The sequence below is a fragment of the Euprymna scolopes genome, chromosome 17 (genome assembly GCF_053919585.1).
Source record: "Euprymna scolopes isolate OS-2025 chromosome 17, ASM5391958v1, whole genome shotgun sequence".
Classification (NCBI taxonomy): domain Eukaryota; kingdom Metazoa; phylum Mollusca; class Cephalopoda; order Sepiida; family Sepiolidae; genus Euprymna; species Euprymna scolopes.
The window spans coordinates 119,775,294-119,802,299 of record NC_136498.1 but is presented as its reverse complement, the minus strand read 5'-3'; the positions used below and the strand labels follow the sequence as shown (position 1 = coordinate 119,802,299).

The following is a 27,006-nucleotide window of genomic DNA, read 5'->3' as shown; positions in this document are numbered from 1 at the left end:
TACCGGCAGCTAATTATATTAAAACAAAAAACAATTTCCTTATTTCGTTTTTTTTTCTTTTTTTTTTTTTCTTTTTTTTATCAGCAGTTTAAATCAACTTAAGGTTAAATTTTTATTTAAAAGAAACGAAAATTCCAATCCAATTATGATTCTTTAATAAAAAAAAACCCAAAAAACCTTTCATTTCCGTTATTTTAACAATGTAAATCTTGCATTCATTATTTCATACACAATTTGGGATGCTTTAAACTAACGCAAAAATACATTAACGACAACAAAATGTGACAAATTGCTGAGTAAAATATTTTGACGACTTTCTAATTTGACTAAGTTTATAACATAAGCTAAAAGTGCTCTAGCAAACCAACTAAATCCTTGCCTTTCAGGTATTCGGCTCTGTTTTGAATGAATCTCACGTTTAAGTAGTTTTTATTTTACAGTTTTTAACAGTTTTTAACAGTTTATACCCTCTTTTCATTTAGTTATATTTAGAATTTTTTCCCATGCAAATATTTTAATTTATCTATTTTTACTTTATTTTACTAATTTTGCTTTTGATTTCGATTCTGGCTGATGGCACATTTCTTATTCATATATATTATTAAAATATCATGCTTCAGCAGAGTTTATGACTCAACAGTCACAATGTTTTTTTTGTTTTTTTCTGGATAAATTAAAATATCATTTTTATGACTGGGCACCGTTGTCCCCCCTCCCTCTGCTAGTTTAATTTATAAAAATTCACTATATCTGTCTGTCTCCATATTTTCAAACTCTATCTCTACCGAAACTAAAAGTTGCAGAGCGGCGCTAGGGGCTTAAAATGATTGGATTTTTTATGGATTGTTCTTTTATGGGTCTTTAGTCGGTTAAAATAGTTTTTAAGGAGTCAAAAAGGGGTCAAAATTGAAAAAAATTCCTTATACATTTTGTACATTCATCTGAGTTTTTTTTTTAATCAGTTCATATGCGTGTCACGTTGGTACAGTGGTGACGTCACGAACTTTGAATGCTACAGATTTTTGCTTTCGATTTTGGTTTCAAAAATAGCTCCTCAAATTTTTGTTTTACTTTTGAAATCATAACTCTATAATAATAATAATAATATATATGAAATCTAGACAAATTAAAATATCATATTTAAGCATATTTTACACCCAAATGCACTAGTTATATTAAAAAGAAGTTTGTTCCAAAATTTTTTTTTTTTTGTTTTTACTCAAAAACTAAAACATTGAAGAGCTACAAAGACGGGAGTGTTACCATTAAAACAAACAACCTTTTGTGCTCCTGAATTTATTTTTCTACATAGTCATCGCCATTTTCATTGCATTTTTGCCAGTCTCTTTTGATGTCTGTCGTAAATATCTGGAGTGAGCTTTGTCACTCACATCTGTTGCCACTCTGAAATCGACAAACCCATCTCTTAACTGTACTGACATCAACTGCATCAGCTTTGTAAACATTCAACAGGCGCCGGTGAATGTTGATCAGTGCAGTTTTTTTCTGCATGGAAGAATTCAATGACTCATCTCTGCTTTTGATGCATGTCCATGATATGGTTTGCTTTCTTAGTGTCTTACACTGTCAATATCTGCAACAGAGATATGATACTTTCGGCTCATAAATGCATAGATTCAGTCATCATAACAATGCTATTTACAATCTCCTCTGATCTATTCGGGTGGAATAAAAATTAGGATACATTACTTTTACAATGTTCCTCCTGTATATATTTTCGATATGAGGAGATTGTGGCTTATTAAAGCAATACCACACCATTTTTTCTTTAGATTGAATAAACTCAAAGCAAGCATTATTGAAAAGAGCATAAAAAACAAAGAAATATTATCTTTAGTTTTTTTAACTCGGTCCATTAGAACTGGAGTTATGACCATTTAAAGTCTCAAAAATGTGTGGTTCACTGAACATTTTGCCTTAAGTCAGTCCTATTCAAATGCATATAAGCTTGTGACTGAAAATGGTAGGAAATTTACACAATTATTAGACTAACCCATCTTTAAAAAATTGTATCTTCAGATCTTTAAGATATTATGATGAAACTTTGAACATATCATAATACCACAAAGGTTCAGTTGGCATTATTTACAACCATCTCACTTGGTAACTTATGGATTAATTAGCATATTTCAGTTTCATTTTAACAGCTTTAAATAGAAACATCATAAAAACAGCTAAGAAAAATGGTAAGGCTTTATCATCATAGGAAGTATTATTCTGGTGGACATTATCATTTGTCATAACATCATGAAAAATCCAAGATGGCGACCAAGAAATACAAAATGGCCACCATGACACGATTCAAAGAAATTAACAAAATATGGCTTGTAGCAAATCAAATTAATGGAAATTTTGTACAGATCAGAATTATGTTTTCAAGTACATTAAACTAATTAGCATACTAACTAGCATAATTAAGCTTCATTTTAACATAAAAAAAAAACAGTTTTAAAAAATGGGAGCTAGGGCTTTATCATCATGTAAAATATTATTCTGATGGACATTATCATTTGTCATCATTGCACCATGAAAAATCCAAGATGGCAACCAGGAAATCCAAGATTGCAACCACTACATGATTCAAAGAAATTAACAAAATATGGCTTGTAGCATATCGGATCAAAGGAAATTTTCTACAGATTACAATTATGTTTGCAAGTACATTAAAATAATTAGGATAATTAAATTTCATTTTAATAGTTTCAAATTACCGTGACAATTATCGAGTGAGTTTCTACCACTATTTGTATAATTTTTTATTTTTAAGTCATTGTTGAGACTTCTAGAGATACCGAGGACATTTTTTCTTGTTCTCATCTAATGCTCGACACTACTGTTTTTTTTTTTTAACAAAATAAACATTTACAACACCAAAAATTTATCGAGGTAGGTAGTAGAGTAACTTGCCTTTGGTGACGTTTATTTGTTATATATTTGTTTTTTGACCACTTTTTCATACCTCTGTGGATTGTAAAACAAACCCAATAAAAGTTAACTGGATAAGTGGTTTGTGTGTTTTAAGTCATTTAAAAGCATGGTCATTATCGGTTATTCTTTTTCAAAGAATTCATTTTTTTTTTTTTTTTAAATATTCTTTTCCATTCCATAATTAAAAACTTATGTTTTCTAAATAATAAAAATAAAATGAATACTTTATGTTCATAAATTAATTGACAAACGTTTATTTACAGATTTTATTTTTTTTGTGCGTATCTTGGCACACAACAATTCTCATGTTTATATGTGGTTGTCACGACTTCTATCGATTCGTGCATAAGTTTTTATCCAATTCTTTTCAAATTCTAGGACAAAAGAAATTAATATATTCACTATTAAATAGCGTTTCTTTATTTATCTTTCTATTACAGAGCGTTAACTTTGAGATGTTGTATTTGCGACTTGAAAGCCAAGAACAAAAAAAGCAAAAAATGTTCATTGTCGGTTAATCTTTTCCCAAAAAATATTCTTTTCCGTTCCTTAATTAAAACTTATGTTTTCTAAATAACAAAAATAAAATGAATATGTTCGTAAGTTAGTTGACGAACACTTGTTTACAGATTCTTTTGTGTGCGTCACGACGCACAACAATTCTCATGCTTATATGCGGTTGTCACGACTTCTATCGACTCATTCATAAAAAGTTTTTATCCAATATTTTCAAATTTTAGGACAAAAGAAATTAATGTATTCACTATTAAATAACGTTTGAACACAGTTTCTATCTTTAATTATCTTTGTACTACAAAGCGTCAACTTTTGAGATATTCTAACTTTTACTGGAAAGGCGTACGTGTTGTGTTCAAATTCTGTAGCAAAGACAATTCTTTTCCATGATTAGCTAAAATAATGAGAAACGTCGTCGATGAATACAACTTTGGCTTTGAGTATTTATGTGAACACATCCCGACCGCTTATTTGCAAAAAGTGATCTACCGCCAGCAGGCATGCTATGCTGGCAAGTTTCATCGTTAATAGTCAGATTTAAATAGCGATTTTTTATTTTGAATAACAAATCACAACAAAAATATTAAAGTACCATTTTAAAGTAAATTTTATTGTGAATACAGTTATATAAGTTTTATTTTGATGGAGGTAAGAGAACTGTACTTATTACTGATTTAAAGACTATGAGTGTCAAATTAAGTAGCAGTGTGTGTCTTGTTGAACGTTATGGTGCCTGGTATTGCTAGATGAAACATTTCCCTGGATGTGTAGGTAAGATATGCTTGTATAAATAAAACTTTTATTATAAATAAATGGCTCTTATTTGTTATTGAGCACTCTTAAATAAAGACTATAGAGATAAACATGCACCTATTAGCTACAATAAATGAGTGTGTGAATTACAAAGTATCTGATTGGCTGACTAGCAAACCAACAGGGATATATAAAAGCACTAAGCAACACAGATTCCATGTAATAGCCTGACAAATTCTCACAAGGATGAAATGCAAAAATGTCTGTGTAGCTTAATTGCCATATATATATTTTCCAAACTTACACAAGAGATTCTCTAGATTTTTTATACCATGTCGATACAAACTCGTTTAAATTTTAATAATACAAAGTACATACTTACATATAGTTTAATTTTAGAAAAATAATTTTGATTTATTTGTTCTCATTAGTTATAATTTATAATTAACTAAAAAACGTTGCCCATATTTTTCTCCCCCTCTCTTTGTTGATTGAACCACTCTCTGTTATTTCTTCATGTCTCTGTGAGCATCTAGATCAGCTAATCCACACAGTGTATTCGTACATGCCATAAACACATATGTAAATTAGATAGTTAAATAAGTATACTCCTATATCATCCATATAAATAATATAGAAGTAAAAATGCTTATTTTTTTTAAATTTTGCTGCAAGAAGAGTTTCTTAACAGATATGTTGTAGTTTATGAAATATGTTGTAGTTTATGAAATTAAACAAATAGTGATTGAGTCCTAGGTAGTTTAGTTTATAAATTCAATTATTAAAGAAAACTACAATTCATACATTATTTATTTTTAATCTAGTAAAAATATTTATATAGGTTTTAGAGGTGGAACAGAAATTTCTTGAGTTTCCAAACATCATTAGTAAATGTTTGTTGTTATTGTACAGTATTAACCCTTGGTGTGTTGAACTAGCTTCCTTCAAAGGAGGAAGTGTCAAGAGAATATTAAATTCAGTCGCCTGTGTGTGCTAAATGGATAGACTCTAACCCAGAAAACAGAACACCCCCTTCCCCTACAAGAAACATAGCTCACCCAATCATAAAACTCTAATAGCAGGGTCACACTTTTCAGTAGACTTTAATCACATGTTTCTAGCGATTCTAAGCTCGTATATTAGGAGAATGTATGCAAAGGACCGATGCCATTTCTGTTGTTGGCGATGTGTGTAAATGATGCTGCGCAATTTCACTTATAATTTGTATGAATTTGCAGCAATATCAAGATGCTATCAAAATGCATAAAGCTGGTAAACCAGTCAACTTTGAAGAGCTGCCCACACCTCCAGGTACATATTTACATATTTGGATTTTTTTTTTTTTTTTTTTTTTTTTGACAAGAAAGATAATGCTTCTCTTTTTTTGTCATCTTTTATACATCTCTCATTTCCCTCTATCCCACTCTTTCTCTATCCTCTCCTCTTTCTTTACCCCCTCTGTATATCTGAACCTCTCTTCTTCTCTGTTTCTTGTCCGTCTCTTCCATTTCTGTTACCCTCCCCCTAACATTATCATTCGTTTTTGTGCAAAAAATAATAAAATAATTTATATTTGGTTTAAAACTAAAAATGTTCAATATTATGCCTATTATTTCTTCAGAAAGTTTTTTTTTTACTTCTCAATTTAACCTTAAAAAAGATTTTGCTCACATGAATCATATTATTAATATATCAAATATTTCGGTTGCTATTTCCAAAACGTTTCCTTAATTCTATTCTTTTACCATTATTTCTAAAGTCATCTAATTTCATGCAAAAATCTTCTGTTGCTATTGTTGTTCTTAATCTCATCTGTTAACTCACTCAAAAAAATCTACTTATTGACAATTATGTTTATTTGGTTAAAAAAATTTTAATTGTTTTTTCTTTTATTCAACAAAAGCACAATGATAATATCTAGGCAATTAGTGATGGGACGATTCCAATACAATTACCGATCCCGATCATTTATAAATTTCTAAATATTTGCTATAAAAACCTGTTAAATGTGTATATATTTTTTCAAACGTAAAAACAAACTTTTGTTGGAGGAGATCTATAGATTTTAGTTTTACTGGTAGTTTAAAATCAGTAAAAAATTTATTGTTTTATTGTTACTACAAGCAATGGAAGATTTTGTTTTAAACAAAATCCAAAAAAAAAGGGGGTGGGGATTTCGCAGGGAAGCCAACAAATGCAAGAAAAGATTAAAACATCCGAATATACAATAAACAAATGTTGCCATAAACAATAAAAATTACTTTTGTACTTCATTTTTTTTTTTTTTAATCTCAAATGTTTGTTTTCTACAATCTGTTTTGCAAACAAGATAGCGACTCACTTGTTTCCCATGAAGAAGACTCTAGGCTGCCATCTTGTTTGCAAAACAGCTTGTAGAAAAATACTTGAGATTAAAAAAAATGTATTTAAAGCACAAAAAAATGAGGTAGTTAAGTACAAAAGTACTTTTATTGACTATGGTATCATTTATTTATTGTATATTTGATTTTTTCCCCTTAGCCTTTTGTTGGCTTTTCTGCTAAATCTCCAAGAAGATTATTAAAGGAATTGTTTTTTGACATCGGTAAATAGGTACAAATTTTTTCGATTCTGACCCCCCCCCTCCCAAAAAAAAAAAGTTCCCATTTTTCCAATTTCCGATTCATCATCCCAACATTAATTCTAAGAATTTTAAATTTTAAATGTAGATTTTTGGATTTTAAATGTAGATTTTTGGATTTTAAATGTAGATTTTTTGGATTTTAAATGTAGAATTTTTGGATTTTAAATGTAGAATTTTTGGATTTTAAATGTCCATTTGAGGATTTTAAAAACTTGTTGGATGCAACAAGCAAATCAAGACCTCATATCATGAACATTTAAAACCAATCAAATTTCAAGCTTTAACATTTATATTCCAATCATTTTTTTAATGTTTATGCATTTTTTAATGTGTGAATATAACAACAATAAATCTGCTTTTTTGGTGGATATGACAAGATTTTTAGTTTTACTAACAATATGCAGAGCTAAATATTCTAAATATAAACTTTTAGTCAGACAAACATATTAACAGACAATATATATCACTTTTAAAATAACATACGGAAAAACCCTAGGGGCCCATTTCGCCAACAAATTCATGAGGAATTAGTCATTAGTATATCACAGAAATGCAAAAAAAAAAACAATTAAATTGTCATGAAAGAGCAAATACTCGGGGATATACGAGTAAAGGAAAAAAAGCAAATGGGAATTTGTGTAAAATAATATGTATACAATTATATAAGATGTATGGGGTATGGGAACAATTAAAATATATCTCCGAGCAAGTCCAATGATTTAATAGATTCCTTCTGTCAACAGAGAGAGGTTTGTGTGAGAAACTCGAGACTAACTTCAAAAGAAACTTTTGAGAATCAATGGTAAAGGTAGTGATGTTCTCCCCCTTCATTACGGTGCAGTAGCCAATGAGAATGGAGCTTTCAAATCACTCTTGGTTACAGTCAATTCATTTATTTTCTAAGCCATCTGATCAACACAAAATAAAAGGTACATTTTTTTAAAGCAGTTCTAGAAAAATCTGAATGCATAAAACACTTTTGGCAGAAAATGTTTCACAATTTGCAAAGAATAAAAAAAATATAAAACTAGAAGCCTTATCTGCTGAAGGGCAGACATGTTGTTTTTGCTCATTTTCACGCATTAAAAATAATTAAAAAAAAGAAATCTATGAAAGATGTTTGGATTATAAATGTTAAAGCTTTTGATTTGGTGTTTTTGTAAATGTTCATTTTATGATGATTTGTCTATGTTGAAAAGAGTTTGTTTCAACTCCAAAAGTATTGGATGAGCATATCTTATTGCAAATTTTGTCACCATCTCTAGTCTGTCATAGTCAAGTTTAATAATTTAGTTTTTATCACAAAGCATTAGATAGACACAGTTTATGAGAATCCATTCTTTTATTCGTTTGTTTTTTTTTTTTTGTAGGTTTTGGTCCAATTCCGACGAGTGATTCTCCAAGTGCCCCCCACACAGCAAGTCCTGCTGCTGCTGCATCTTCTCCTGCTCAACCACAGCATCCTCCAAGGGTTCCACCACAACAACCCCAGATGAGGCAGCAGCAGCCCCAACAGAAAAGTGGGGAACAGATCTCCGAGGGAGAGATCCGAAAACGTGCATGTAAGTGTTTGTGTACTGCTACTCGTTTATGTGATGCATGCAGGCATGCCAAACGTCGGGCGGCTAAAAGATCTCTCATTAGAAAGCAATGTAAGTTTTTCTTTGTCTTCCTTCTTTTCCCCCTCCTCCTTTCTATCATATCCTCAAATAGTTACATTGCGTAACAATATTCATACAGGCTCTTTGGTTGGTTCTCTTGCTCCCTTGCAATTTCCAGCTGACAGTCTTAATCCAGTCCAGTGAAAAAAAATGGTAATTACTACAATTCAGTCTATTGAATGCAATAAATTTATTTTGATAAAAATACATACTTTTTTTTTTTTTTAAAGTCCATACAAGGGAGCTAACTCGAAATACATACTTTATTAATTTATAAGAGTTGTCTTTCTTCTCACAATAAAAACATTTTAAAATGATGACATCAAGTTTAATTTTACACACTTAAGTTAATATAAATATTTACTTTGTTGGCATCCTGATTCAAATCATCTGTGTTAATTGGCAAAATGCCTAGAAGATTTGTTATGTATAGTAACACATCCAGGGGACACCAATACTCAAAACACATCAATCAACCAAACACATTGTTAATCGAAGAAACAGAGTTTATTTTGCTAAGTTCGTTTTTGTTTAAAATCAGGAGAGGAGGGCAGCCATTCAAACCAATTTTAAGGTTTCAAACATGTTCCGTGTTCCATCCAGATCGACTAATTTTACTCTCTCGCATCCGTTGTTGCATGTCATGTTTGCTAAGTTATCATTCCCATGTAAGGCTATTGCCTCAAATTGTTAACCGCCTGAACCCTGCTGACACTTACATCCTGTATTATATGCAATGATAATAAATTTCAATCTACGAACATCATTCCATAATGAATTACTAATTGATATACCGACCAATACTTAATGTTCCTCCGATTATCACCCCAAAATTGTCCATTGATACATCTTTGCACCATAGGTCGCATCTTGAGGTTGCAAGGACCAAATAAAATCAATGCACTTTTGAGCTGTGAGGCAATATATTTTAGACCTATATTTGCTATTTTTAACTACACTTGCATTATATCTTGGCCAAAGCACCCTTTGCGCCCACGAGTACACTCAAAATTGCCTTCTCAATTTTTGAGCATTCAGAAATATCTTGGTGTGACCTTAGCAATTCCAAGATGATTTCACATTTCTCACACTAATGCCAATGGATTTTCTTAGTTTGACGAAAGAGCAGCCCTGCGCACTCCTTAGCATATTTTCTCTGCAATTTCAATAATTCTTTTTAAAACCTAAAATCAAGCTTTTATTAAAAGCACTCAATACCTTGTGAAATATGTGAACTAGTTTTTTATATAATTTAACTGTTATAATTCTGGTGACAGAATTGTCACTGTCACTAACCATTTCTTCCGTCGCTCTCTGTCTGCCCCCCTCTTCCACAGCAACAACCAGCGAGAGAGAGAAAAAAATCAACAGGACCATATATTATTTGAACAAGCATAAAACAATTAAGAATGGTCTCTTCTAAAACAAAATTGAAAACAACAAAAATATTATTTGGATTCTTCGGACTACTCTTCTCATCTTGAGCGTTATTTTCACAATGTTTTGGCCAATGTAACCTCTGACCTTCTTTGCGTCTATCTTGTCGAAGTCTGGAATCTGCACAGAATTTTGAACAGAACCTTTTATTTAATGTACGGGGTTTGTGTGCTTTTATTCAATCAACTATAACTGGGTAGAATTCCTAAGTAATTCCCAATTGTATTTTAGATTTAAGGCTCCTAAAATAATACTGAAAGTACCTGTGGCCTAGATAATTCAGTTGTTAGAGTGAGTCTTCTCAAGGTGGAAGGTTCAATCCTTAGTGTGGGCAACACTCAAAATGCATTTGGGAATTACTTAGGACTTCTACCCAATCATGGCTGACAGAACAAGAGCATACTACCTGTGTAGAGTCAATAAAGGATTCTGTTAGAAATTCTGTAGTGATTTCAGAGTTTAACAGTAATATTTCTACGTTCAACAATATACACCTGAAGAAGGTTGGAGGTTACATCAACCAAAACGTTGTGAAAAATAACACCCAAGATGAGAACAGTAGTCCAAAGAATTTAAATAATAGAAATAACCAATTGTCATCTAAAAAATTCAGATAGTTCAAAACCAGCCTTGACACCGAGTAGATGATTCCGTTTTCTTTTCTCTGCAACCTCTTTCTCACAGAAGATACGTTGCGAGCCTGTCTCTGCTCTGTTGTTATTTTCATGGCAAGTGCTTTACTGAACTACAATCTATGCTCCCCCCCTTGCTAAACTTTCACAAAAAGCACTCGACTAGTTATAACCATGATGTACGATTTCCCCCCACTATCTGTGCCTAAATCTAAACGCAAATTCTATGAACAAAACCTTCTTTCCCAGAACTGCCCACTTGTAGAACATTGTTCCGCTGTTTTGCTTCCCAGTTGAATACAACATGGTAGTCTTCAAATTCAATGCAAACAAGTTCTTGTTGAGCCGTCCTCATAAATAATCAAATTCTACCCAATTTACGCCATTAACAATTACTAAACTACTACCTTACACTCATTAACCTTTATCGTCGAGTGACCTTTTGGCCTTGATAAATGATGACTCCCAAATAAAAAATTTTTTTTTTAAATTCCATTATTGCAAACTCCACCTTAACTCAGGATTACAAAAGAAGAAGACTATGGCGCTGTTGCTTCAATGACTCCTGCTTCAAACGGTATAACTTGCCTTATTTTAAAAGATGTGACCATTAAAAGAAATCAAAAATTAACCATAAGTTGCTGAAAAAGTGTTTGTGATATTAACATTGTTTTGTTTAAGAATTTCTTAAAGGAATAAAAAAAAAAGTTTTAGCTTGCAGGAGAAAAAAGATGGAAGCAGTATAATAATTGGAACTTGGATGAAGGTGATTATTTTTATTGGCATAGTGTTATGTAATATCAATTTTGTTTTTGTAAGAAGGGGATTTTTTATTGTTCAAAAAGATTGCTACTGATTTTTTTTATGTGTTTTAAAAGAAAATGGTACAAGTAGATTTACCACGAGAAGAATGTAACTACCAGCTATAAAAATTCAACAGTGTTCCCTTATATTTCATTGAGGCAACCTATGAAAGAGGTTTTTTGCAAATAAAATTATTGTACCTGTTTTTGTGATATCCTAGTAATTTAAAAAAAATAAAAAGTTTTATACCTATACTTTTGCAAAATGTAATTGTTTATCTGAAGTCAAACACAGAAAAATGTTGAAATTTCTTATCAAATTCTTAAACAGCCGGTGCTGTTCAGGTCATAAATGAAAATTGTCTTTAGTCTAACAAACTACCTAGTCAAAATGAATATTATCTGAAAGAAACACAAACGAATTACATTTTTTAGTAAAAAAATATATTTCAAGGATAAAAAGGAAAAAATCACTATTGAGATTCAAAATATTGATTTGTCAGATGCAATGCTGTCGAGTCAGTCTAGCATTTCTTTATATATTAGATGTAACATTTTGCTTTTTTATTTATTTGTTTTTTTGTAATACTTGGACATGTGCCTACATGTTTATTACCCATAATTTAATTTCAGCCATTAGTCTGGAAAAAAAAAACAAAAAAACTCAGAAAAATCAAAAAGCGAAAAATGACTCTTAGAGGATTCGAACCAGCAATTGATGGATAAATAGATTCCCCATCAGATGATAAGAGGTCAAAAATTATTTTAAAATGATCATGAACAGCATCAGTTGTCTTAATAATTTTTTTGTCACCTGTACGTCTGCTTTTGACTAATTTTTTTTTTTTTTTTCAAGAATTTATGACTTAAGATTTTAAAAAATTTAAAGAAAGAAAATGTCAAAACTTAAAAACTGAAAAATCACGAACACTGAAAAGAGAACTTAACATAAAAAGTTAGCAGATTTCTAAAGTTAGGTGCATTTGAGGTGACAAATCAAATTTGCTTGCATGAGCCATATTTCATTTGTTATTGTGGTGCAGTGTTATTTACAATATAATAACATACTTTGCTACAATTAATCTAAAAAATGACTTAGTTTGACCCAGATGATGGCTAATATGAGTCATTTTAAATCATCGCCTAAAAATATAAAATTGGTATGGGGATAAGTCATTGTAAATTGAAAAATTTAATAGAAGTTGTCTACCTTAATTTTCAAAAGATGCAAACAAAAAATTAAAAACTAAAATGACTCCACTGCATCTCGTCAATACCAGGTAGGTACAGTTAGTTTAAAATAAATGAAAGCTAAAAAATGATGAGCATTGCCCATTTTGGTGAAATGCATGGAACTTGTTAAATATGTGGTGCTTATTTAAAAAAAATCCATTTTGGTGAAATGCATGGAACTTGTTAAATATGTGGTGCTTATTTAAAAAAAATCCATTTTGGTGAAATGCATGGAACTTGTTAAATATGTGGTGCTTATTTAAAAAAAATCTATTTTGGTGAAATGCATGGAACTTGTTAAATATGTGGTGCTTATTTAAAAAAAATCCAAGTCGCAGAAAAATCTGTATGTTGTACGTACACAAAAATTGAGCAAGTAGTCTTTTTATATAGAAAATCATTTTTACGATTTTTAGCAATTTTAATAGTAAATTGTAAACCATTACAACACTGAAATATGTGGTGCTTATATTAAAAAAACTAAATCTAAGAAAAATCTATATGGTATAAGTACCCATCATGGAACAAAGATGTCATATTCCAAATATCACATAAATTGAGCAAGTACTTTTATCTTTTTTCATTTTTTTTTTTTTTACAATTTTTAGTAAGTTTAATAGTAAATTGTAGGCCATTACAACACTGATTTTCATCTCGACAGTTTAAATTGAGTTGTCTCATCCTTATTTATAAAACATGGTCAACCAAAACATTGTCTTGCTTAGTCATAAAATTTGACTTTCTTAGTTAAAGCAAAAACTATGATCAATTTACATGATTTTTGGAATATGACATCTTCGTTCTTTGATGGGTGGATACATCATAAAGTTTAAAAACAAATGTCTTTATTTTTGTTTCAAAAATAGGTGTAATTCTAAATAAGCACCAAATATGGCTGTTATTAAAATAAAAAATAATACCTTTGTTAATTTGCATATTAAAAATTTTATTGTAGATGGTTTTCCTTTTAAAATCATTTGGTAAAAGATTTTATTTTCTCTGTTATTTTATTATGGCACTAAATATGGCTGTATGCACCATGGAAGTCGGTCAGTGTTGAATTCTGGGTACCTCAACACTAAATGTGATGCAGGCAGAAGTTACTTCACATTAAGTTTAGTCGGATGCCATAAGCGACAAGCTTATTCTGACTGGTTATTCAGTCAATCGTTCTATGTCCATGTTGTGTTTAAAAGATACACACAACATTGGAGTTGGTACTGTTTAGGTAAATGGGGTCATTAATCGATCAGCAATTTCTTTACGCTTTGTTTGAGAAAGCGTTCCTTATCCATGGGTAGTTTTTCTTATGCCGTGTCCAACTGGTTATGGACAACTGGTATACGAGTATTTACATATAAAAATATTCTTTATTATAACTTAACTCATACTGTGAGTCCATTCTCTATCATATTAGATTGATTTCGAGTCTCTTATTTTTACATTCTTCAGTTTTTGTTTCTAGTCGCTCACTGTCTTTTCACCTCAGAAATATCTACTCCCACTTGACATATGCGATCTAATGTAATGCGGCTTTACATTTAACTTTTCAGATTTTTATATCAAAACCAACTTTTTAATATTGTTTAGATAACTGAAATACGAAATGTGCAGGTGTAACGTTTTTAGAAGCTGTGCATATGAAATTTATTGTGCATATGAAATAACACCTCAAACAAAATGTATACTATCAATCGTCGTTTCACGCCAATGTCCCGATTTGTTTTTTTATTTTTATTTATTAAATTCAAGCAAGTCTCTTTCCATCTTATCATGCTTAAATTTTTTTGTATTCTTGTTTCATCAGTTGCTCGAAGATCTATTTCATGCCGCCAAGAACAACAAGTTGTGTTTTTGAAGGAGCGAATGACAGAGTATAGGAATGCAGCCATACAAGCCAAGAAGGAAAACAACATGGAACTGGCAAAAGCTTATCTTCGACAAGCAAAAGTATTCATCACTTTTTTCTTTGTTTTTTTTTTTTTTTTTTTTTTTTGTTTTTTTTTCTTACTCTATCTCATTAGCATTATCTTATTAACGTTGATCTGCTCTCTTTTCAAGTCATATAATTCTTTAATTTAGAACAGTTTTTTTGGTGTTAAATCCAAAAATATCACGGCTACAGCAAATAAGTCTCCTTTTCTTCGGTGTTCATAAAGTTCTCTCACACAGAATAATTGAGTATTTTTGATTTAATCAAATGAAATACAAAACTGAATATTTTTAACTGATTATGAAAGTAAGAGATTGGTTGAATCACAGTTCCCCTTATTAAATTGGAAGACCTGGTCATATGGCTTGGTCTCCTCGTTCACCAAGTTTTTGATTTTTTTTTGGGGGGGGGGGGTTAAAATCCTCAGATTTTCCGATGTTTGTCAAAACTCCATCTGATACTCCCTCACCACTATACACATGCACGCATTTGTATACACTTTTTGATGTGTTGTGGTGCACCTGCCAAGCACTGTACTGATTTCATTCATCATTATTAAAGAAGAAAATGTCCTTAACAAAAACATCAGATCCAATACATTTGACTATTGATTAAGTGTGTCCAAATTAAAAAATATGTGATTCTAATGCAACAAGTTCACAAAAGTTTTTGCAAAACATGTCAATATTTTCATCATAAGTGATGGAAATCATATTGAAGATTTTATTTATTAAAAACTTGACATTTTATGATGGAGCTGAGATGAGATTTTTGAAAAGATGCAAAATGTCATGAACATGTCTTGAGCTTGGCTTTCCATTGGTGGATGTGGCATCATTTGCGTACATTGTGTCCATTATTGTTCTGTCTGGGCAGGGTGCAATGGATGTTGATTGTCAGGTTATAACTGCATCCAAGGTTCCTTGTGAGGGAATCTAGAGATTTCATCAGAAACCAAAAAACTGTCTAAATCTTCCATTTAGTCGATTCTCCTCCATGGCTGTGAGACACAACCAATAAGGGTGCTCAATTGGAGAAAGTTGAAAAGCTTTAACAATGACTGCCTCCACGATTTTTTTTTGTCATCGTCAGCCAACCATGTTCCAAGTGCTGTTCACCAAGAGATAAGACGTTCTATGATGCTACAGATTTACGAGGCTAAAGTTAGAGTAATTCTTCTCTGTGGATATGAGACCTGGTTACTGTGCAGAGCAGATATTCATAAAATTGAAGTCTTTGATCACTACTGTCTCCGCCGTATCCTGCACGTTTGCTTCTCTGACTAGATCCCTAACTCGATCATACGTGCTAGATGTAGTATCCTTGGCCTGGAGGAAACTCTGCTGAAAAGGAGACTTTGGTGGTATGGTCACATGCTGTGCCAGCCGGAGAACGAGTTTATCCGTCAATTGGTGGCACCCAATGCACCCACTGATTGGAAGAAGCACCAAGGTGGTCAATTTAAGACTTGGCTCACGACGGTCAAAGCAAATATGGAGATCGTGTCTGGTCCTCGAATTCTTGGTGTCCATCGCTGGAACTGTGAATGACTGGATCATGTCGTCAACTCTGACTGATGGTGGTAGATGGCTTAGACATGAGATGCAGTTAACACCATTTGAGCCGGCTTAACCCATACCAGGTGAATGCTGGTACAGGTACAACTGTTGTTCTCTGCTAACATGGCAACTTGAACTTTCTGCCATCTGTTTTGTTGAAGCCATGTCTTCAATGATTTATTATTCAGAGAAAGAATTACTTTGCAACATAATCATCCGTGCCCAGGTGATGCAAGCATATCAGCGGACAACTGAGAATATGGACAACAATCAAGGAGGACTTGGTTGATTTCTCATGTCCACTGCTGGTCAGCCTTTGACAATGAAATAAGAATTGCTTTGCCAATGCATGGTTCACAATGTGGTTCAAGCCATGGAAGCAGACGATTTAAATTTTTTCTTCATCCTGTATGAATATATGATATTCTGTATTACCTATTGTGTAAACTGAGTTTTTCTTTTTCTAGGGATTTGAACCAATGTTAGAAGCTGCGGAAGGTGGTTTACCTGTGGATCTGACTAAAGTAAGTTATTCATGTTTTGTTTTCTTGCTATTTTCTTTCACAATCTCATCAATTCATATTCTATAACAAGTAACCCTTTTCATAAAATGAGATTTTAAGTTCCATGGTCAAAGATTGGGACAATTTCAGAGCTTTACTTCTTCTGATCTCGTTGACTGTGTAGAATCTGCAAGTATGAACAGGATCTTGAAAAAGTATCAATGTAATAGGTTAGATATCATTCCTACCCCAGGCAATAAAAAAAAAACACTGAATGATACTGCAGTATAATCTACATTTTGTAAAAGTTAGAAAGGATGATGTAATATTTAATCATTGTATTCAGTTTAATGTCTGTTTTATATGATGGCATGTGTTGGATGGCTCTTAGATTAGTTTGGAAGTCTCTGACCATGTTTTTATTTATCCTTCTTTCTCTCAAATCCTTTCTCATCACTTCCTCTGTTCTAGTGACATCTCCCTGCTAATTGGCTTTGTTACTTCATCTGTTTTACATTTATTAATCCCACAATTCCCATCCAATTTTTCAATGTGATTAAGCAAAGTCTCTCCTTTTTTGCACACATCTCTCTATACTGTTCAAAAGTTAATCTTTCTCTGAGGACATTTAAGACTTGTATCACGTATCCATTATATTAGTCTCATAGCATTTCACTTCATGGAACACATCTTCAATTGAGTTAATTTGGGTGACTCAAACTCGATGGAGCAGGAAAAAAAAAATGACATACTTGCACATCTGACATCAACACAAATGCTTTTTTTTTTTATCTCCCCACTAAACAAATTTGTTTTTTTATATTCCTCCAAAGTCTCTAATCTGGATATTTCAAAAATAAGATTCACATATGTGTATACCAATTGCATCATTTTTTTTCATTTGTTTTGCTTCATACTTCTTATTTAAATTAAGCTCAGATCATTAATGCAAGGCCCAGGTCTTAATTGCACCAGAAACTGGTTAATAAATTTAATTATTTACTATAATGATTATTAAATTAAACAATTACATTTACTTTGAAATTTTGCAGAAGGTCAGAAAAACATCAGTTACTGTTGGTTTCAAATCTGATATAAGGGGGCCAGTTTATGGTTGAAAAATATCGGATTTGATACCAACGGTACTGATGTTTTTCTAACCTTCTGCAAAATTTCAAAATGAATACTATACTCTTATATTGAATTTTTTCTTTATAATCGAGCACTATCCTGGGATTCTTTCTCCCAAACACCACAGTTGTATATAAGAAATTCACGTAGATTTCTTTCAAGGTAAACAAAAGACACTTTCTTTCACACCAATGGCCCATATGCCAAAAAACAAAAAAAAATAGTTTGTTTCATTGCAAATACAGTAAATCACCTTTTTTTTATTAAACAATCAAAACATTTTTTTCACCCAAAATACTGAGCGCTTATCGCAAGATAAAAACTGTGTAAATAGAATTATGCATTCTATTAAAATTATAACGTTTGAATTAGAAAGCAATAAATAGTGAACAAATGAGATGTCCTTTTACAACAACATTGATTGTATACATATACTAGCTAGGGTACCTGGCGTTGCCTGGGTGTTTGGAGGTGTGTGTGTTGGGGGGGGGTAGATCAAAACCACCCTGTTAAAAAAAAAAACGTTGGTTGGGTGTTTGGAGGTGTAAAAGAAAAAAAGGTTTGGTAGGAAGGTAGGCTTGAACCCCTAAGCCTTGACGCGAAAGTGGAAACGAAATGAAAAAAAACCCTGAGACCCAACCATCTTGACTACAAAGGGAGAGGAAGTGATAAGTGTCTTAAGTTAACGATTATTAACTGAAATTGACAGATGCGAGAAAGTTAGTCGTGTGATGTTTGACTTTGAAACATAACGCAGATGCAAGCCAGTTTTCGCTTTTTTTATAATCGCAAAAATCAGCGATCGAAAAAAAATCTCGAAAATAGCGCATAAAAGTCGGGCAAATTAAAAATAGATGGGACCCCCAGTCATAACTCATAGATATTATGATTTAGACATTATATAAAAAGTTTTATGAAGGAGTGAGCCGACCAAGAAACCCAGCAAAAAAAGCATTTGGCAGACATACACAAAAATGCGCCCACACACACACACACACACACACATATTTTCGCTTTTATATATATATAGATGGTCAATCAATTAGAAAACTATTGTTCTATTAGGAATATGACTTTGACATCTGAATCTTAATGTTAGTGCAATAAATGGCATAACTTCATAAAGGTTATATGAGCACAAACAAATAAGCAATACCTCAAAATTAGGAAAGGGAAACACTATTTTCTTCGATGCACAAAAACAGTTTAACTCAAACAAACAACTTTATATACACAAAAGAGAAATTAGTGTGTTCATAATTTGTACTTTTGTCTGTAAAAGGGTGAGTCAGAAGTAATGAGCAATCAATGAATTTCTCTTTCACAATTTATTTCACTCATATGCAATGAAAGAAGAGATACTTTAATATCTTTAACTTGTTTAAAATATCCATTAAAGTTAATTTTATTTTGAATTCAATATCTTTTTATACTAATTGTAATTTATCACATACTATGAAAATTGTCATGTGTTTCTTTTTTCAACATTGGCCGTTGGCACAGGTGAAAATTATTTCAATGTAGGCTTTTCCTTGTTTTTCATGGAATATCAGTGTTTTATGTGTCTGTTGAGATGGAAGATAAAAGTAATATCTTTGAGAGAAAAAGAGCAAGAAATAATTTAAGTCATATTTTTTTAGATTCAATATTTCATTTTTGTCATTAACTTTCTCAAGAATAACATGAAACTAGATATACAAAAAGTTGGAAGTAGCAGATTGATAAAAAAGCTTAGATGGAGTTTAGAGAAAGACCATATAAAGAGGTAAATGAAAAAAAAGGAAGTATGGAGGAATGTTATATTAGAAATGTGGTATGGTAAGAGTATATTTTAGAGTAGCAGTGAAAAATTTTACAATGGCAGAGTAGATGCGAAAAGGTGTTTTTATATAAACGTTTTTATGTGAAGATACATAATTCAAATAATATCATTTCATGAGATCATCATATCATATGACTCCAAAGATTCTATTGTTGGCATTAGTTTCCTTAATATTTTTCTAGTCAGAATTCTTTCTAGAAAGATATTGCAGATTATATGAAGGTTGCGAACATCCAAAGTGAAAGTAATTTTTAGTGGAACGAACTGGATTTGAACTTGGAACACATAGGTCATCAGTGCATGCCGTTAACCACTATACCACTGGCACCCTGTCACCTCCCATTTCATACACAGCTAAGAGATAACTTAACCTCAGTAACTGCCTTCTTACGTTAATCAAACTGATTTTGAATTTTTTTAAAGCCTATATTTTAATTTTTCCGGCACAAATCTCCTGCAGCACTTAAGGGTCTTGACAGCACCAAACGAAGAAAGAAAAAAGTTTACATTTTAACCATGAAAATGAATCCCCATTCGACTAATTTGAGTTGGTTTCATCATTTTTGTATACAAATATTTATAAAAAAAATATTTAAAGAAAAAAATTGAAATGATTTCTTTTCAGGTTCCGCCTCCACTTAATGTCGATGATGATTATGAAAATAAATTTGTGTTTGTAAATCCCGAAGACTGTGAAATTTCTGGTGACAGAGATGAAGTGTACCAGAAGTTGCAAGAAAGTCTTGTTTCGCAAATACAGGTGACTCTATTCGCTTTTTTGTTCTTTTCACAAATGGAGCTAACACTTTTGATTTTCATGTGAAAATCGCTAACGACTGTTTTTTATGTTTTCTTTTTTAATAGTAACAGGTGACTGTTATAAATGTCTTTTTACTTTGACATCATTGAAAACAATTGAAAATAATGTCAAAATATCAAATACATTGTAAATTGGCTTTAGAAAAATGTATAAATTTGTCTTATCTTATTCATGAAACAAAATTAAAACCTAATATATAAAAGGCTACATGTCTGTCTGTCTCCATATTTTCAAACTCTATCTCTTCCGAAACTAAAGGTCACAGTGGCGCTAGGGGCCTCAAATGATTGGATTTTTTTTTTTTTACAGACCATTCTTTTATGGGTTTTTATCTGGTTAAAATAGTTTTTAAGGTGTCAAAAATGAAAAAATTGTCGTACAGTTTGTATATTCATCTTAGTTTATTTTTTTTATTTTTAATAATTTCATATGCATGTCACGTTGATACAGTGGTAACATCACCAGCTTTGAATGCTACAGTTTTGCTTTCAGTTTCGATTTTAGCTGATGGCACCCAATTACTTTTTTTTTTTTTTTTTTTAACTTTTGAAATCACGACTCTATAATAATATACACGAAATCTGGAAAAATTAAAATATCATATTTAAACATATTTTATGATCGGGCAAAGCCAGGCGCCACCCCCCTCATTCCCTGCTAGTATTGTATGTAGCTTTATGATAGACCAATTCTTTTATTTCAACAACAGAGAGAATATGCAACTAGAGTTTATGTAGGTATTCAAGTGATGTTGACATCTTTCTTTTTATTGAAGCCATCTTTTTTTTTGTTTAATAACAGCAGTTATAAAACTTATTAATAAGAATAGCATCCAATCATTTAGCATTTAACAATTCTTTCACTTTTAAAATAATTTTTTTTTTTTTTTTACATCATAGAGCTTACACACAAAATACCCTGTGGAGGAGAGAGCAACTGTTCAAAACACAACCCTTCTCTTTCAAGGTTAGGAAACAAGATGTCACCAGCTTCTCCACTACTTATCGCTAGAAACTTCCTGTCTGTGACGTTATATACTGAACACATAGCTTTATTTCTGATCTTAATTTCTAATGGAAGTTTCTGATTTTCTAGTTCATCTAACCTCATGTGGAAAATTTCATTTTTAACACCATTTTGACACATGCATATCCAATCCTATGAGATATGTTTGATGGAAGCTTAACTAAAGAGTTATTTAATGAATTGGAATTCATTATTGAGATGAGTAATTTGTATATTTATCCATTTATTTATTGCAAACTATCATCCTCATCTTTTTTAGTTGTTGATTTACAACATTTCGGCCAACTAGTCCTTTGGCCTTCGTCAGGTGGTAACCGTGACGGGATAGGAACTCTGAATCTCCTAACTGCATCCTCAGCAACAACAACAGCCATGGAAGCCAATAATTGCTTAGAATGTAGTTAGGAGATTCGGAGTCCCTATCCCGTCACGGTTACCACCTGACGAAGGCCAGAGAAATAGTTGGCCAAAACGTTGTGAAATAACAACTAAAAGATGAGGATAATAGTCCGCAATAAATAAATAAATAAATAACAAGATTTTCTAGTTTGAATGATATGAATGCTATTTAAACTTTTTGATTAATCAAAGAATGGGCAATGCTTCTTATTGAGATATGCGGCCACATTGCAAAACGCTATTTCAAATATGCATGGCAGATAGATCAAATCACTTTTAACATAATATAATTTGCTACAATTTGTTGTTTTTTTTTTTATTACTTAGTCCAGCTAAACTAATCCCAAAAATGAAGATAAAACTTAGCAAGTGGAATAACTCGTATTTGAAATTGAAGAGTCTAAGTAGACTTGCTCACCTTACAACTAAAATTTTATTTTTTAAAACTTTTTTTTTTGTATGTTTTAAAAATGTGTAAATAAATGAAAGTTAAAAGCTAAAATGACTTTGCTGCATCCTAGGCAATGCAGCTAGTTTACATATAAAGTTAATTTCTTTGTTAGAAGTTATACCTTGTTTTCTTATTGTGCTGCAGTAATCTTGCCAAATGGAGACAATTCTGTAGCATAAAATGTTTGTTGCATTATCATTTGGTTAACAAACTCGACATGTTCTTAAAAATAAAAGGCCATGATTATCTTTCGAAACTGCAAGTCAAAGTGATAGAGAGAAAGAGAGAGAGACTTCTTTATAAGCTCATGGCTTAATTATCAACTTGTCAGAACATTTTCTAACACTTTTCTGAATTTTTTTACTAAGGATTGATTATTTGTAATATTTGGATTCTTCAGAGTACTGTTCTTATCTTGATCTGTGGCGTAGTGGATAAGGTACTTGGTAAAATTCAGTTGTAAGTTACAAACGTTTGGAGGTTGAATATTCACTCCTCAGTGCTGGTGATAATAAAAATACAATTGCGAATTACTTCAGATTTCTAGCCAATAATAGCTGATGCATATTCTTGAGTTTGACGGAAACATTTTCAACTTCATCTGAAGAAGGTCGGAGGTTACATCAACCATAGTGTGAATAATACATAAGATGAAAACATTAGTTCAAATAATACAAATTTGATGATGCGTCTGCTTCATTACTTCTGTCAGAATTCTTGAGAGCAACTGTCATTCTTCACTTGCTCATCTAACATAACATTGAGCTAAGTTATCTGGTTTCCAATTTTCATGATACAGCTTTTTATATGACAATCACCCATTTGAATTTGCTGACCCTTTTGTTTAGCATTCTTTTTATGACTTACCCAGTTTTCAACTAAATAAACACTAGTTGATGTAGTCTAACAATTTTAAGATATTTTACAAAATCATTTCAAAGAAAAACCATTTAAAAAAAATGTGTAATTTTCAAATTCAATAAATAAAATATGTAAATTAGCAAATATATTATTTTTTTTATTTTTAAAACAGATGTGTTCAACAAGTTCCAAGCATTTTACCAAAATGGGCGATGTTCTTTCAGCATCGAGGTTAGTCATTTTTTAACTTCTGTTTTCCAGGGTTGAATTTGTCTTTCCACTTCAAAGTTTTGCTTTGATGTTAGTAACATTTTGAAGAAGAAACATTGCTTCTTTTTTTTTTTTTTTTTTTTTTTTTTTTAATGCCGCCCCCCCCCCCCCCCCACAATATAGGCACGGTATCTGAGCCAAAAAATAAAATATAACAAATATTATTCTTTCAATGCTTTTTTTTTTTTTTTTTCTTTTACATGGGGATTACCACTTATCAAGGTCCGGAAGCCACTCGGGGATAAGGGTTATTTTGTGTACAATAATCAATGGGATGATATCGTAGGAATAGTTGGTATTGGAGATTTGATAAAGTGTCTTACTTAAGGGAGCGATTTATCAGGAATTTGTTTATGTTAGACTATAAGACATCCAAGTTGTAGTCAGGTGGGAAACAGGCAAAGGGAAGAGAATTCCACAGGCGTGCACTTCTCAGAAAAAAGCTATGTTCATGGAATCTACGTTTTGATTTAGGCACAGATAGAGAGTGGGGGAAATTACTGACAGTGGTTTTAGCTAGACGGGTGTTTATCATGAAGGATTGGCGAGGGTGGGGCCAGGGGTTGGAGCTCAGACGAGCACTTGCCATGGAAATAATGATAAAACAAAGACTGGCTCGCAACGTCTCTTCTGTGGGAGAGAGGTTGCAGGGAAGAGAAAAGAGCATCCCCCACTAAGCCACGAAGTCTATTTTGTACTTTGTCAAGGCAGGATAGGCTATTTTTTGAAGCTCCAGCCCAGATGTGGCAGCAGTACTCCATCTTTGGACATACTTGGCTTTTATAGAGATAAAGAATTGCAACAGTAGTGAGATATCTTCTAGAGCAGTAGAAGGATCCCACCATTTTCCCAGTGGGGCGGGCAACAGACTTAATATACGTGTTCCATTTCAGATCAGGAGTAAAGGTCAAACCCAGAAGCTCGTCAAAACATGAAGCCTCCCCAAGACGAGAGCCATCCATTTCAATTTATGCTAGATGAGAAACAGAGCATTTATGATGTAAAGTTAGAAGCTTGGTTTTAGATGCATTAAAAATAACCAGCCATCTCTTCCCCCACTGAACCACGCGCTCAAGATCAGAGGAGGAGGAATCAGAGAGAGCTTTTTCATTTACGGCCTTTGATGTGTTGCCATAGATGGTTGTGTCATCAGCATAGATGTCAACGAATGATTTAAGTATGTGCTTTGGTAGATCATTGATGTAGATCAGGAAGAGAGTTGGGCCCGGGATGGACCCCTGGGGGACTCCAGCATTAATACTGTGGGCCTCTGATTTCTGCCCATCAACCACCACTCTTATGAACCTATCTGAGAGAAATGATTTAATGATTGAGAAAACATTTCCAGTAATACCGTAGCTGGAAATCTTGTGAAGTAAGCCCTTATGCCATACCTTATCGAAGGCCTTCGATATGTCAAGAGCAATTGCCCTGGAAAGGAAGCCTTTGTCGAGAGATTCACTAATCCTATGTGATATAACCGTTAGCACATCTGCTGTAGATCTTGCAGAGCAGAAACCATATTGCATGTCACTAAGAAGGTTGTTTCTGTTGAGGTGGTTGACTACTTCTATATTTAATATGGATTCCAGTAACTTACTCATGACACAAGAGACTTATTGGTTTGTACTGAGAGGGAGATGACTTATCACCTGAGTTCTTAAATACAGGGCATACTGATGAGGTTTTCCAGGGTGTTGGAAAGCACTTCTCCTTAAGGCAATGCTTAAACAGTTTTGTAAGTATGGGGGCAATTCTGGTTGGAGCTTTTTCAACACTATAGTTGGAATGCCGTCAGGGCCAGTTGCTTTACTGGAATCAAGGTTCTTGATTAGTTTGGCAACCTCGTGCACAGATATTTGTATGTTGAATAGTGTGTTGTCTGTTGTAGGAGGAAATACGGGAAGTTGATGCCCTTCGTTGCAGAGGGTAGAGTTAGCTACAAAGTTGTTAGGGAATAGTTTGGCCTTGTCTGATGCTGATGAGATGACCTCGGGTCCATTGATGATGGTTGGGATAGAACACACGCATCTGTTCAGGATCCTGTTTGCTATTTGCCAAAACTGGTGGGAACCAAGCCGCTGATCAGCTACTTTGGATTTACAGATTTGTCCATCTGTGTAAAGTAAAATATCTTTTCTTTCACAACACACTTCAAATTAGCGTTATCCTTAACAATGTTTTTTTACATTTTCACCCCAAACAAGGCACGTTACCACTTTGATGTAGGGGGCTACAATTAGGGACATAAGCTACAGAGATACTGCAATGAAATGAAAAAATGAAAATGTTGAAAAAAAAAAAAAAAAATTATTGTACGTACCCGTTATAGAAGGAAGTTCTCTGAAAAAAAAAAAATTTCACTTAATGTGATCAAGTAGTTTTTAAAAAAAATTATTACAGAGGAAAATCAAATTTTAATGAAATGGATTGTATCCTGCTAGTTTGCCTATTTCGCGCAAGGAGGGGGGCTTTAATCGAACAAAGGACAAAATGAAAAAGGGATAAAAAAAAAAAAAAAATAGAACATAAAAACCCTGTAAAATAAGTGAAAAAAACCAAAAATATTTATCTAAGTATTTTTATAATCTTGGCAAACTTTAAACGGTGTGGAATTATCTCTCTTGGTGCACCCCCTCTTCGTGCACGAAATAAACAAGATGGCAGTATACGATCAATTTAATTGAAATTTGTTTTTCCTCTATAAAAATAAACTATTTGATCAAATAGGGTACATGCAATATAACTTTTTTCAGTTTTTAATATCTTGATTAAACTTCAGACTACTGTTCTTATCTTGAGTATCATTTTCACAAGGTTTCAGTCGATGTAGCCACCGACATTATTCCGGTGTATCTTGTCGAACTCAGAAACTTGCATGGAATTTTGAATAGAACTTTTTATTTAATTCACAAAGCTAGCATACTCTTGTTCTGTCAGCCGTGAGTAGATAGAAGTCCTAAGTAATTTGCAATTATATTTTCAGTTGCAAAGACCCCGTTACAGTCGTTAGAGTATTTGAAAAAAATGCATTTGTAAAAGTGGCCTCTTCTGAAAGTTTCAGGTTCAATCTTCAGTGTGGGCGACCAAAAATACAATTACAAATTTACTTAAAACTTGTATCCAGTCATGCTATGTCTGTGAATTAAATAAGAAGTTCCGTTTGAAATTTTGTGCAGATTTCAGAGTTCAACAAAATACACATGAAGAAATCAGCGATTATATCGACTGAAACGTTGTGAAAATGGTGCTCAAGATAAGAATAATAGTTAAAAGAATCCAAATAATACAACTAACAAGTATGAGATGAATGTGAACGATGCATTGAGAGCAACAATATTAATGTAGAGTATGTAAAAACGTCAGTAATATGTGAAATAACAAATGTCTACAAATTGCATGTGAGAAATGTGTGTAGTTAAAATGTAAAAACATTAATAAAACATTAACTTATGAAATGTACAAGGTGTAATAGATTCAAATGCCCTCTCTCTATCTATCTATATATATATACTAGCAAAAGTACCCGTCATTGACTGAGTTCAAAAACAGCCTACAGAAAATCGACTCTGATTTATGAAAATATGATAGGTTATGAAAAGGAAGGGTTGTAAAGAGATAGCT

The 27,006-nt window shown here is 32.3% G+C and overlaps 1 protein-coding gene across 1 annotated transcript in view; it reads left to right on the top strand.

Annotated features, from left to right (window-relative positions):
* The window catches only part of LOC145296932 (coiled-coil and C2 domain-containing protein 1-like), a 178,449-nt gene that overhangs the window by 97,074 nt on the left and 54,369 nt on the right, over positions 1-27,006 (top strand). Inside the window, exons 11-16 of the mRNA XM_080143136.1 lie at positions 5,457-5,529; positions 8,212-8,403; positions 14,415-14,557; positions 16,567-16,623; positions 20,181-20,315; positions 23,285-23,343. Coding sequence (XP_079999262.1) covers positions 5,457-5,529; positions 8,212-8,403; positions 14,415-14,557; positions 16,567-16,623; positions 20,181-20,315; positions 23,285-23,343 — 659 coding nt within the window. The remainder of the gene's footprint in view (positions 1-5,456; positions 5,530-8,211; positions 8,404-14,414; positions 14,558-16,566; positions 16,624-20,180; positions 20,316-23,284; positions 23,344-27,006) is intronic.